Source organism: Lepidochelys kempii, chromosome 7 (assembly GCF_965140285.1).
Source record: "Lepidochelys kempii isolate rLepKem1 chromosome 7, rLepKem1.hap1, whole genome shotgun sequence".
In the NCBI taxonomy this organism is placed as follows: Eukaryota; Metazoa; Chordata; order Testudines; family Cheloniidae; genus Lepidochelys; species Lepidochelys kempii.
In genome coordinates, this window is record NC_136386.1 from 9,047,694 (window position 1) to 9,060,500 (window position 12,807).

The following is a 12,807-nucleotide window of genomic DNA, read 5'->3' on the forward strand; positions in this document are numbered from 1 at the left end:
TAAAATCATGTTCATCTTTCTACTTATGACACACACAATAAACTTAAAGTGATTCTCACAGTACCTGTAGGTGAGAAATCTCTCCTTCCTTCAGTTTTAACTGCGACTGCAGGTTTTCAATTATACTTGAACCTGCTCCCATCCTTACAGCATCATAAAGATTGCTCCCACTTGTAGACATTGACCCAAATGAATGATCATGAGGGTCATCCTACAAATAAAAAGTGAACCAACCACAAGATCGGACATTGAGATTATTTCACGTTTGAAGACTTTAGCACTAGAAGCAAGAGCCTACTGATTCAATACAAACAGCAAATGAAGACCGTCATCATTAGAGTCAAAAGTTTCAATGCTTCAAATATATTCCTTCCAAACAAAAGCTCATTTTGAATAGCTAAACAAAGCTGCTTGCTGTCATGACAAGTTTGCTTGCTGTCATGTCACCCTTACCACTGCCATTTGGCTAGCATAGATCTCTATATTCTCATAGATAAAGTCATCAGAAGCAACTGCCTTTGGACAGATTGCATCAAGACAGTGGCAGTGTGTCACGAGTGAGTGGTGCACTAAACTAGAATCACTGGATTAACAGTCGAGTCAACTTTAGATATAGTGTCAACTTATTTTATAAAGCACTTTGGAACGAATTACGTGAATAGCACTTCAAGTTTATATTCTCCACATTATTCTACTATATTTTTTTAAATGTGCTCTCAGGCATCCTCGTTCAAATGCTATGCAAACCTAGACATTTTGTAGGTATGTTTAAGAAAGCAAAATAGCTGAAATCACTATTTTTTCAAAGCAGTTATTAGCTAGATAAAATTAACATGCCAATAAAACTATTTGAAGACTCCAACATAATTCATTGTAAACACACAAAAGGTAGCAAAATGGTTTATCAAAAAACATCAATTGATAAATGATACATTACCTGAGAGAGGAAGGATGCCTGAAGCCCTGCCATATCAACTCCGCTTATAGAGCTTGAGCGTGACAATGTTGGAGTACTCGAAACAGTTTCCACTGTTGATAAGGTAAATGACTTGCGCTCCTTTGAAAAATACAACAGCTAGTTAAGAGAAAGTGAATACAAGGAACAAAGATTGTTGAGGAAGAAGACAACAAACAGACCTTTTTGCATATAATGGGGTCTCTTTTTTCACTCCCAAATGTAGAGCACAAATTCATTTTTTCTGTATATTAACTGAAGTTTAAACAGTGAAGTGGATTTAACAGTGTCACTAGTACATCTAGCCCAAGTTCAATTCCTTAGGTCAGTGGTGGGCAACCTGCAGCCCATCAGGGTAATCCACTGGCGGTCCACGAGACACTTGTTTATATTGACCAGCCCGCAGCTCACACTGGCTGGGAACGGTGAACTGCGGCCACTGGGAGCTGCGGGCGGCCATGCTTGCGGATGGTCCATGTAAACAAACCGTCTTGCGGCCCACCAGTGGATTACCCTGACAGGCTGCAGGTTTCCCACTACTGCCTTAGGCTTTCCTGGCTATGCAGAAACAGACGTTACTACCTACTGCAAAGGGAAGTGGTCTTTCAGTAGCCACACCGCAGAATGCTGGCCTAAGACCACAAAAGTACATGAGCCCTAGAGACAATTAAGTGTTTCGCTGAGCTCATGTGCCTCACAGAAATTACACCCTAAATAAAAAGTAGGTTCTTCCCTGGATGAAGGACAGTGAAGAGATTTTTTAAAAAGCGTTACAATGCTCAAACTCAGGATCTCTGAGGCTAAACTCTGTTACTGACGAGTTTTTCTAAATAGGCTGACATCCTCTGCAGTCAGCAACTGAATACATGTTGACTTAAGGATGAAGTAAATAACTTTGAACAGGACTTCGATTTCAGAACTGCAGCAACTAGGAGATTAACAGCGAGGACAGAGTGGTGTTAGAATATCAACTGCTGACTGGTAGTGACTGAAAGCTGTTGCCAACTGATGGGCATTTGGTAACCTATGCTAAACAAAGTGAGTCAGGGCCTATAGACCAGCATTCATATCACACAGACGCATCACAACTAGAATTAACCGGCACCTTGCTGGTAGTATCAGCAGAGGCAAGAGTTTTTCAGTGGCCCCAGACATTGAATGTCATGCCCCTCAAGGTAAGGACAAAGGCACACTGGTGCAACAGTGTGGATCAACCTATGCTGATACTATCCCTGTTTCATTTGTTCTGTGACTAAATAGAGGAATTATTCAGGACTGTCAATACAGTGCCTTTCACACAAGCATTGAATTCACAGGAAAAAAAAAAAGATGCAGAGAAGTCCCAGACACTTAGTTTCATGCCATTACCATGCTAGATCCTCTAAATCCTTGTTTGTTGTTTATATGACATTTTAGCATTCGAGACTTGCTCGGTCATCATGTGACCCAATAAGATTTTTGAAACACATGAATTAACATTAAAGCAAATTTAAATACCTTTTCCTTTGCTGTTTCTTGTACAAAAATTACTCTCTTTTTTTCTTGTTCAACTTTCATTTTCTCCATTTCCAGTTGAGTAGCTAACAGCGTCTAGAAGGAGGAAATGTGGATTTTTAATCCCTTGCAAACTCAGAATTTTATGATGAAGCAATGCAATATTGAATTAACCAATACCTTTTCTTTCTTTGCTTCATCAAGAGTTTTCATACACTCCTCTTTCAGGTTTTCTAATTCAACCTCATATCTATATTGAAAAAAGGGAAAAGTAATGTAATTTTATGAAAGACAATCTTCTCTTCATGTTTTTATTTTAGGTTCCCACAAAGAAAAATAATTTACTGAAACTGACAAAAGCATTATGCACAATATTTGTTTCCTATACAAATATATATCTATATTTAAGCTTAATATTTAACTGCATCAGGAACAGAATTGATTTGTATTACCAAATGGAGAACTAAAACTATTTCTCTACGATGTTAGAAAAATACCCTCACACTGATTTGTAAGTAGCATGTGGCTACTAGAATGTTTGCTAATCTTAAGAACCTCTGTTTAACCACTTGTTATATTTCCATGCAATATCCTCTTACGCTTCGTTTGTTGTGTGCATGCTGCTTTAATATTCTGGATACTTGGTCTACTATTGCATGAACCAATAATACTTACATTAACCTTAAAGCAACTTTCAATAACTTATCTTTAACTATTTCTCATACAAAAAAATAGCGTAAGCATACTACAGAAGTGGACATATGACTCCTCAAATTAACACAATTAAACTCAGAAACCAGGAGGCAAAACTATCCCAGGTGTCAGAATTTCTTAGGACCGGTAGATTGCCTGGGAAGAAACTGTAGTTGACTAGATAGGATGAAGTCTACTGAAAGATCACCAAAGTATTTTGATCCTCCCAATGTACCACCAGGATGCTGAAAAGGGAATTTCCTGATATGAACTGGAATCCCAATGCAGGAAAGCACACCTCCCCCCAGGAACAGCCCAGGGGGTTAAAAGGGAAACAAACACAGTTTGTTGGAGACATAGTCAAGAGGAAGAATTTCACAAGGGTAATTCATAGTTACTTAATATTTTTGCTACTGACTTCAGGTTTGCTTCTACAATAGTGTCTGTGCCGAGGCAGAGGTGGGAGGCCTGTATTGGATGTTGGTGGAAATGCATCAGGGCAGAAGTTCAGAAGGTGGTGGCGTGGAGCCACCAAAAAGCATTAGTCTTCAAGGGACATGTTTTCTTGTTTTTCTACTATTAAAAGCAGGAATATGTTTAAGAATATAGTCGTTGCCACAGTTCAACTTCTTAGCATGCGATAACTGATTGATTTAATTTCTTTTTGGAGAAGATGTTGGATGCTTTCTAATGTCCCAATCCTGCAAGCTGCTCTGTGCAGATGGACCCTTGTGCCTGCATGGAGGCTCACAGACTGCAATTACACAAAGCAGCTTGCAAGAGTAGGGCCAAAGAGATCATCATCATGGGTGGCACATGAACCAGAGGCTGGGGAAAGCTAGCCCTCAGCCCCACCCTTTCGACCCGAGGCCCCGCCCCTTCCCCCACTGCAGCCACCGGCTCCAGCCCCAGAGCACCGGGAGGGTGGGCGGCATGCGTAGACATAGCCCCAGCCCCAGCCATGGCCAGTACTGGCTAGGGGACTGGAGGGGCGCATGCAGAATGGGAGGAAGCAGGGGGGGCAGGGCTAGGGGCAGAGCCACATCTGGCTGTTTGGGATGGCATAGCCTCCCCAAGCCTACGGTTCCTGCCACCAATTATCATTATTTAATATTCTTGTCAAAAGCAAATAAAGTAGGTGAGAGTGACTGGTCCTGGGTGAGGTGAGAGATTTAAGGCTCAATGCATAAGAAGTGCCTCTAGGAACCCTAAGGGTACATGGATAGCCCAGAAGAGCTGAAGTGACCTGAAAGTAGCAGGTATCAAATAAAGAAAAGGATCTCTGTATGTGTCTTCCTTCATAAAACTTGGCCGGCAACACAGTCAGTATTTTATATGGTAGTTATCAAATACATACAAAAGGGCAAGTCTTCCTATTCAAACACAAAAACTTGATAGTATATTCCTTTCATTTCCATATGAATCTAAAGAAACGTGTATGAGCCAAGAACTTAACCCAATTCACCTATTGTTTTCATTTTCCAGTTTCTTGAGTCTGGCTCTCTCTGCTTCTAGCTGAGCCTGAAGGCGACTGTTTTCCTGCCTCAAGAGGCTATTCTGTGATTCAGTGGAAGACACTTGAATTTTATTGGAAAGAAGTTCTTCTGTAGCAGCACGTTCTCTCTCAGCTGCTGCTGCCAGGAGGGCTTGAGATTCACCTAATTCCCAAGAAAGAGTAAATACACAATCCATTATAAAAAAACAAAACAACTGTTAGCTGACTTTTACGCCAAAATAGTCAGTCATCCAAAACTTGAGCCAACTATTTAGGTGTCTAATTGAAATGTTTGGCATATTTGCCAAATGTTTAGATGCAATTCAGCTATTTTTCAAACATTATAAAGGTTTATTCTTGTACTATTTCCAGGCTTCATGAGAAATGTAGTCTTTTCAACAGCATTCAAAATATTGTAAGCAATTACATCTTGGCATTAGCCATGAGAAGCACGTAATAGCAGGGTAAAGGCCTCATTGTGGACGAGTAGATACAGCACTGTTTGAGAACTGATTGGTGGCAGTATGCCTGCCACCAAACAAGAATATACAATTGGCGGTAGAGAGGATTGCCAGGCAAGGAGGATTTGAGATTCTAGTTTTGAAGAGTACATAATTAAAGGAAACATTTACATACCCTACCTGTGGCTTTGGACATTTTATTCCATTGTCATTTTGTTCATCCAACGGGCAACAGTTTTTCATTACAACCCTCAACGCAGCTGAAATATATTTGTTTCACAGCCTTGGACAGTCACACAGTAAATTATACTAGCTGAGCCCAGGTCATGGAATCCAAAAACCACATCTGACCATTCAAGATGTTGGTCCATTTTCACTCCTGCCCCTCTCCTTTAAAATTCTATATATACACATACAGTGCTCTTCACTTATATAAATCACTACTACCATACCATCTCAAGTCTTTTACAAATTCAGTAAATCACGCCTCACAGCACCCTTGCAACACACCTATGTATCATCCTATATTACTGATACACATTTGAACCCAGATCTCCCATACTTTAGACATAAGTCTATGCTCTTCTCACTACATTACTGCCATCTAGTGTCTCCCCGACAGTCACACAATACATTAAAATCTACATACAAGCTAGACTTACCAAGTCTGTCAGAAAGGTTCTTTTCTAACTTTTCCCATGAAGAGGTTTGTGCTCCCAGTGTTGCTTGCAGATTTTCGATCTGCCGAAGAAGTGGCCTGGTGGCAGATGTAACACTGTGACTCAGTTCTTGGTTCCGATTCTCTGCTTCTTGGAGTCTCTGAATTATGAATTAGTTCAATGCCATTAAACCTTAACACGGCATGACAGTTTAAGTTTTACCACAAAATTCAGCTAAAAATGTAACTACAATCCTTACATGTTCTACAATAACTACTATTAAAACTGCACTTTTTTTTTTAATAAAGTAAAGTTAGAGGAGAATAATACATCATCAAGAGCTGGAGTGACTTTTTAGACAAGTCATTAGGAAACAGGTCTGGTGTTTAAAGTCAGACAGTAGAAGAAGATTTAATTGCCAAAGGACCCTTTTTCTGATGGTAGTGTTGTGTTAGTATATAACTGGAGTTTCCAGTATTAAGCAGAAGACAAGCCTCATCTAGCAGGCCTTAATACTTAGCTGACAGCATATTATGGTTTCAATTTTAAAAATTGAATTCAATTTTAAAAATGCCATTACTTGAGAAGAAAGAAGAGCACTCCATTCTGGGGGATTTCTCTCCCCTAATTAGTCCCTACCAAAAGTTCAAGTTTTGACTCTTTACTAACCACTTCACACCTCAACAGGATCTGCTATCAAGTTATTTCCCTCCTGGTGCTAACACATTCATTAGGCAATACTCTCTCCACAGGCCCCAAGAAGAGGCCACATTTAGACTAATCTCTGGACTATTCCTAAAAGAAAAGGATGAAAAAGTAATCCACTCTTCCAGGGAAGACAGGAAGGGATTTAAGTGTCCATTTGCTGTAAGTTTTACAGCATAATCACAACCTTAATGGCTAAATTTTGCTTCATACTAAAAAGATCCGTCATGCTTAAAAAGCTGGCATAATGATTTTCAAAGAAATATATTGGTTGAAAATCAAAGAACAACCAAAGGTTTTTCCTAACATTTGTTCCTAATGTTCTTCTGCACAAGACATGGCCTAAAAGGTATCTTGTGACCTATGAACTTTCAAGTTATTTTAGCATTTTGTATTCCCCTTTTAGAAGTCCCTCCCCTAAACAAATAACTTAACATAATCCTAGGTATGTAGTGTAGTTGTAGCCGTATCGGTCCCGGGGTGTTAAAGACACAAGTTGGGGAGATTAATATATTTTATTGGACCAATTCCTGTTTGTGAGAGACAAGCTTTTGAGCCACACAGAGCCCTTCTTCAGGTCCAGGAAAGGCACTCCCACAGTAACAACAAAATGTAAGCTGGAATGGTTTGTTTAGCATATGTAGTTAGCACATATAGTAAGGGACCATTCAAGGTAGAGTGGCTCGTTAACACCTCTGCAGTCATAGGACAAAAAGAGGGGGGTTAGTGGGTTACAGACTGTTTTAATAAACCATATATCCAGTATCTTGGTTCACATTTAGTGTCTAGCAGAGACATGAATTTAAACTCCTAGGCTCATTTTTTTAAAGTGTTGTGCAGTTTCCTTCGAGGATGAGGACTGATAGGTCAGATATAGAGCGATCGATTTGTGAAAAGTGTCCATCCCACCGGTGATGGGGTGTTTTTCTCTCATAGCATTTTCCTTTGTGAGTTTGAGTGCGAAGTGATTGTCTGTTTTCACCCACATACCTTATTATTTGGGCATTTAGTGCACTGAATGAGGTATACCACACGTGATAGGCATGTGTAGAATCCATGGACCTTGAAATATGTATTGTGGGGGGTGTTGATAACTGTAGTAATGGAGATATGTCTGAAGCTTTTCCATCTGTTGGTCTGGCAGGGTCTGGTGCCACTTTGAGTGGCTGTATTTTGGTCTGTCAGGCACTTGCTTCTGATGATGAGCTTGGAGAGTTGTTTGAAGGCCAGAAGTGGGGGTTCAGAAAAGACACTGGATTTATGGCTTGTTACAACAATCTGTAACCCACTAATCCTCTCTTTTTGTCCTATGACAACAGAGGTGGTAAGGGGCCGCTCTACCTTGAATGGTCCCTTACACTATGTGCTAACTACGTATGCTAAAAAATGTGTTCCACCTTGCATTGAGCTGTGACACTGGGATTTCCTTTCCCAGACCTGAAGAAGTGCACTGTGTGTCTCAAAAGCTTGTCTCTCTCACCAACAAACAGAGCTGGCGCTAAACATAAGCGGATTAAGCAATTGCTTAGGGCCCCGAGCAGCTCAAGGGGCCCTTTTATTCGCTTTTTTAGTATGAGCTGGGGCGGGGGGGTGGGCAGGCAGGGAGGGAGGGAACATTCCTGCTTAGGGTCCCCAATGGGTTATGGGTTAGCACTGTCACTGCCAACTGAAGTTGGTCCAATAAAAGACATTACCTCATCCACCTTGTCTATCTCAGTATAATCCTTGCATTTTTTATTTTGAACCAAACGAACACGGAGCAGCTAGAAATATCAATGAAACAAATGGGTGGGGGGGAGAGACACGGATAGCTCAGTGGTTTGAGCATTGGCCTGCTAAACCCAGGGTTGTGAGTTCAATCCCTGAGGGGGTCATTTAGGGATCTGGGGCAAAAATTGGGGATTGGTCCTGCTTTGAGCAGGGGGTTGGACTAGATGACCTCCTGAGGTCCCTTCCAACCCTGATCATTCTATGATTCTAATTGTTACTGCACCTGTTGTAATTCACTGATTTCTTGGCGCAAATAGTCCTCCTTTCTTGCTGCTTGCTGCTCAGCTCGCTGAAGTGCCAGTCTCAAGTCTGCCACCTGTATCAGCAGGAAGTAGAGAATTACTATATTTCATTAATTCTGAATGAAGAATTCAGTTTCCACTTGTCACTGCTACAGCCACGTGTATTTGCATCAGTGAATATTGTACCTGGGGCCCCAGTTTATGAGTTTTACAGGTCAGCTATGCATACCCACACACAACATGTGCATAATAGTTTCACTAGTTTACCCACCCACTACTAGTTACACAGTGCCCAGTTCAAGGAAGTAACACTTAACATCATAACAAGAAAGGCACAAGCATGAACTGTGGCTTACCACCAAAATTATAATCACGAATTTAGACAAGATAAACATATTTAAAATAAAGATTACGACTTTGGACAAGTGGTTTAGTGCATTATGACATTTCTCCTCCTATGTTTTGCTCATTGTTAATTGAATTTATGACTTATCTGGTGTTCATACTATTTTCTATTTACTAGGTTACAGAACAGTCGTGCTAGATTTGTTAAGTATTTTTTTCAAGCTGTTTTTGGCAAAAGCTGTTTTTTGGAGGAATGGAGGAGAATTTTGACATCCAGCTTGCACAAAGCCTGGTTCCCTTCAGCAGAGCACATCATTCATAGCCCAAACTCTCAAATTAGAGGAGAAAGCTTTAATCCCCAGGCTTAAAGCTCACCTGAATTGCTAAAGCCTCTTGCTGCTGGCGGGCCTCGTCTTGGGCCTTCTCCAGAGCTAATCCAAGTTCTTCCTTAGCTTTCATTTCACGACTTAATGCTGCTTCTTGTGCTTCACTATCCTTTGTAGCATTAGCTTTGTGAAGATCAGCAAGTTCCCTACAAACCAAGAATTAAAGGCACCGGAATTTTATATCATAAAATTCAAATTAAGTAGAAAAACTACAGTGATCTTCACAGTTTATACCATGTGACTTAACAAGTAATTTTTACTACATATTATAAACATTTCTCAGGCACCACACACAGGAGTTTCTAAGTGTAAACTTCTTGATTTTTACATGCAAGTATCCGCTTACTTGTATGCGCTGTCAAGTGCTGCTTGAACACTTCGGTTCCGTTCTTCAAGCTCCTCCATGTCGACCTGAAGTCTGCTGAGATCCTTCTCTTGTCGCTCTACCACACTGTTCAGTTGTTTAATGTTCTCTCGATGCTGCTTTTCAACCTCCTCCTTGCCATCAAGCACCTATTAGAGTGAAAAAAAATTGATAACAGTCTACCAAAATAACTGAAAAAACTCTTCAAATTTAAGATGGAGCATTTTATTAAGTCTTCCTGAGTTAAATTCCATTAAACCTGAAACGCCAGCTCCAAGACAACAACATTTTGCACTAGAATGGTGACAGCATACCTGTGAGTCAATACAGACACAGGCCTCTAGAGTGACATTTACTTCTAGGCACGGGCATAGACAACTGGTGACAATCAAGTTCAGGGCCAACAGAAAGCCTCGCTGCGCACTAACGTAAGTTTCAGTGAGTGAAATATCAAGAGCCCAAATAAGACTTACTAAGACCACTGAATAGTCTTTAAATTACTTTTGATGACTGAAAGCCTAAAATGTAAGATTCCTGGAATAGAGCTTTAACTGAAGTTGAAGAAAAAAGGGAGAGGAGTATGATGCTGATGTGATGGTGCCCCCCATAAGGCTTTATGGAGATATGCTTATGAATGTATATATGACATAACTAGAATATGTTTTATGCTACATATGCCATGTAACATCTCTCTGTAAAGGTTATGATCTAATGAATCTATTAATCCTATTTGTATGCATGTGTCATTTTTGTATTCGAAGTTATGAATATTGGCTGTGTACTGACTTGATTTTTAAGTAACCTTTGTAAAGCATTTGGTCAGCTTCTTAAGGAAGGAATGTGTAAATCAAGAAGCACTTGAAGTACAATAAGAAAAGGAGTACTTGTGGCACCTTAGAGACTAACAAATTTATTTGAGCATAAGCTTTCGTGAGCTACAGCTCCAATCCACATAAGAAGTCTACTTGAGGATGTTCAAGGTAGCATGTGACCCATGGCTGCTACCTGGTAAGAAACTGTGAGTCATGCATGGACACGTGACTTGCCCAGGTGACTCCAGAATTCCATCTCGGAGCTGGACTTTGCATAGGAGAGAGGAAGGGGACTCCACCCACAAGAGAAAGTCAATTTAAGCCCATGGGAGACCCCCTCCATTTGGTCTTCAGCTGGCTAAAGAGATAGCCTCTCCACCCCCAAGGATACCGGAAAGAAACTGGAACAAAAGACAGTAACTACAGGGGGTGTGAGCGATTGCTGGACCCAGACTAGAAGGAGATTAGTCTGTAAAAGGAAGCTTACTGGAACTGGTGAGGTTTCGTCTATATTCAGTTTTATTAGACATAGACTTGCAGATTTTATTTTATTTTGCTTGGTAATTCACTTTGTTCTGTCTGTTACTACTTGGAACCACTTAAATCCTACTTTCTGTATTTAATAAAATAACTTATTAATTAACCCAGAGTATGTACTAATACTTGGGGGGGCGGGGGGAGGCAAACAACTGTGCATCTCTCTCTATCAGTGTTATGGGGGCGAACAATTTATAAGTTTACCCTGTATAAGCTTTATACAGGGTAAAACAGTTTTATTTAGGGTTTAGACCCCATTGGGAGTTGGGCATCTGAGGGTTAAAGATAGGTACACTTTTGTAAGCTGCTTTCAGTTAAGCCCACAGCTGTTAGGGGACGTGGTTCAGACCTGGATCTGGGTTTGCAGCAGGCTAGCGGGTCTGAAGTCCTAAGCTGCCAGGGCAGGAAAGCAGGAGCAGAAGTTGACTTGGCACATCAGGTGGCAGCTCCCAGGGGTTTCTGTGATCCAAGCCATCACAGCTGGGATGCCTAGTGAGATAAGGAAACTACCACCATGGGCGACTCGTGAACCTCTGGCTGGGGTAGGCTAGCCCCAGCCCCGCCCCTTCTGCCTGAGGCCCTGCCTATTCTGTGCGCCCCAGAACCCAGAGCCCCCCACACCGTAGCCACCAGCCCCCGCCCCAGACTGGCTAGTGCTTGCAGTCGCCCCACCAGCCCCAGAGCACCGGGAGGGAGAGCACGCAGTGGCACCGCTGCAGCCTCCTCAGCCCCAGGAAAGCGGGCGGCATGGCCCCAGCCTGGGACCCTAGGGGCGGAGTGTGGGTGGGGCCACGCCTGACCATTTGGGGAGTCTCAGCCTCCCCCACCCACTGCCCATGACTACCACTGTTGACTAGGTGGCAACTGTGACACTGGCAGACCAGGTGTCTGCACATGCCAAGGCTCCCAGGTCTCTGCTGAACACTGATGAATACATAGTTGGAACCCATCTGGCTCATCTGTGCGTTAGTACTATTAATATAAGTATTACAGTTATAAAAATGTGTTTTGTATTTAGACTTTATGAAATTCTTGTAAGTTGCTGCCTGCATTAATCTCACTTATAATACCTATATCCCACATTATAAGGTAATTCTTACGTGTTTGCTCTGTAACAGTAAATTACCAGACAGGACAGAAGCATTAACACGTGTGAAAAACTAGGCTTTGTCTACACTAGCATTTTTGTTGGTAAAACTTTTGATGGTTAGGGGCACAGGTGCTGACTTTGTCCTTTCCGGGGGAGGGAAGGGGGGGAGGTTTGTCCCCTACTCCGCCCCAGGCCGCACCCCAACTCCACACCTTCCCGTAAGCCCCAACCCCTGCCCCACCTCTTCCCGCCCTTGCCCACCCCCTACCCCAAGGGCACCTCACCCTCTCTCCTCCCCCTCCCCATCAGCTCCTCCTGCTAAATGGTTGATCTGTGGCAGGCGAGAGGTGCTGGGGCTGCCAGTGGGTGCTGAGCAACCACCATTTTTCCCCCCCATCGGTGCTCCATGATTGTGGGGGACGGGGGAACACCCCTCAACTAACAAAAGCTCCAGCGTAGACAGCAGCATGTCGGCAGGAGAGCTTCTCCCACTGACATAGCTACTGCTGCTCGTTTGGGGTGGTTCAATTATGCCAGCGGGAGAGCTCTCTTGCCAGCATACACAGGAGATCTTACAGCGGCACAGTTGCAGCGGTAAGGCTATGCCCCTCCAACAAAAGATGGCCAATCAAACACAAGATGTACCACTGCAGAACATCAGAAGACAAAAGGTTTTGTGGATTGTTTCTCCCACCCCACGAAGAAGAGACATGCATCTGAATTCTTCCCAACAGTTGAATTTGCAACTTGAAGCAGAAGGGGGAAAGGAATAAAAAGCCCTAAAAACGAGAATGATCTT

The 12,807-nt window shown here is 42.2% G+C and overlaps 1 protein-coding gene across 5 annotated transcripts in view; it reads right to left on the reverse strand.

Moving 5' to 3' along the window:
- Positions 1 to 12,807, reverse strand: part of TMF1 (TATA element modulatory factor 1) — a 35,613-nt gene that overhangs the window by 6,608 nt on the left and 16,198 nt on the right. For 2 of the 5 annotated variants that reach the window (XR_013636023.1, XM_073351056.2), the window contains exons 7-15: positions 9,552 to 9,718; positions 9,195 to 9,351; positions 8,456 to 8,548; positions 5,761 to 5,917; positions 4,608 to 4,800; positions 2,630 to 2,699; positions 2,453 to 2,545; positions 938 to 1,075; positions 65 to 211 (exon numbers count right to left, since the gene is read on the reverse strand). Coding sequence is in view for 3 of the 5 variants with exons in the window: in XM_073351056.2 (XP_073207157.1) it covers positions 65 to 211; positions 938 to 1,075; positions 2,453 to 2,545; positions 2,630 to 2,699; positions 4,608 to 4,800; positions 5,761 to 5,917; positions 8,456 to 8,548; positions 9,195 to 9,351; positions 9,552 to 9,718 (1,215 nt within the window). In the remaining 2 variants the exon portion in view is untranslated. The remainder of the gene's footprint in view (positions 1 to 64; positions 212 to 937; positions 1,076 to 2,452; positions 2,546 to 2,629; positions 2,700 to 4,607; positions 4,801 to 5,760; positions 5,918 to 8,455; positions 8,549 to 9,194; positions 9,352 to 9,551; positions 9,719 to 12,807) is intronic. The other 3 variants (XR_013636024.1, XM_073351058.2, XM_073351057.2) reach the window with 2 other exon arrangements.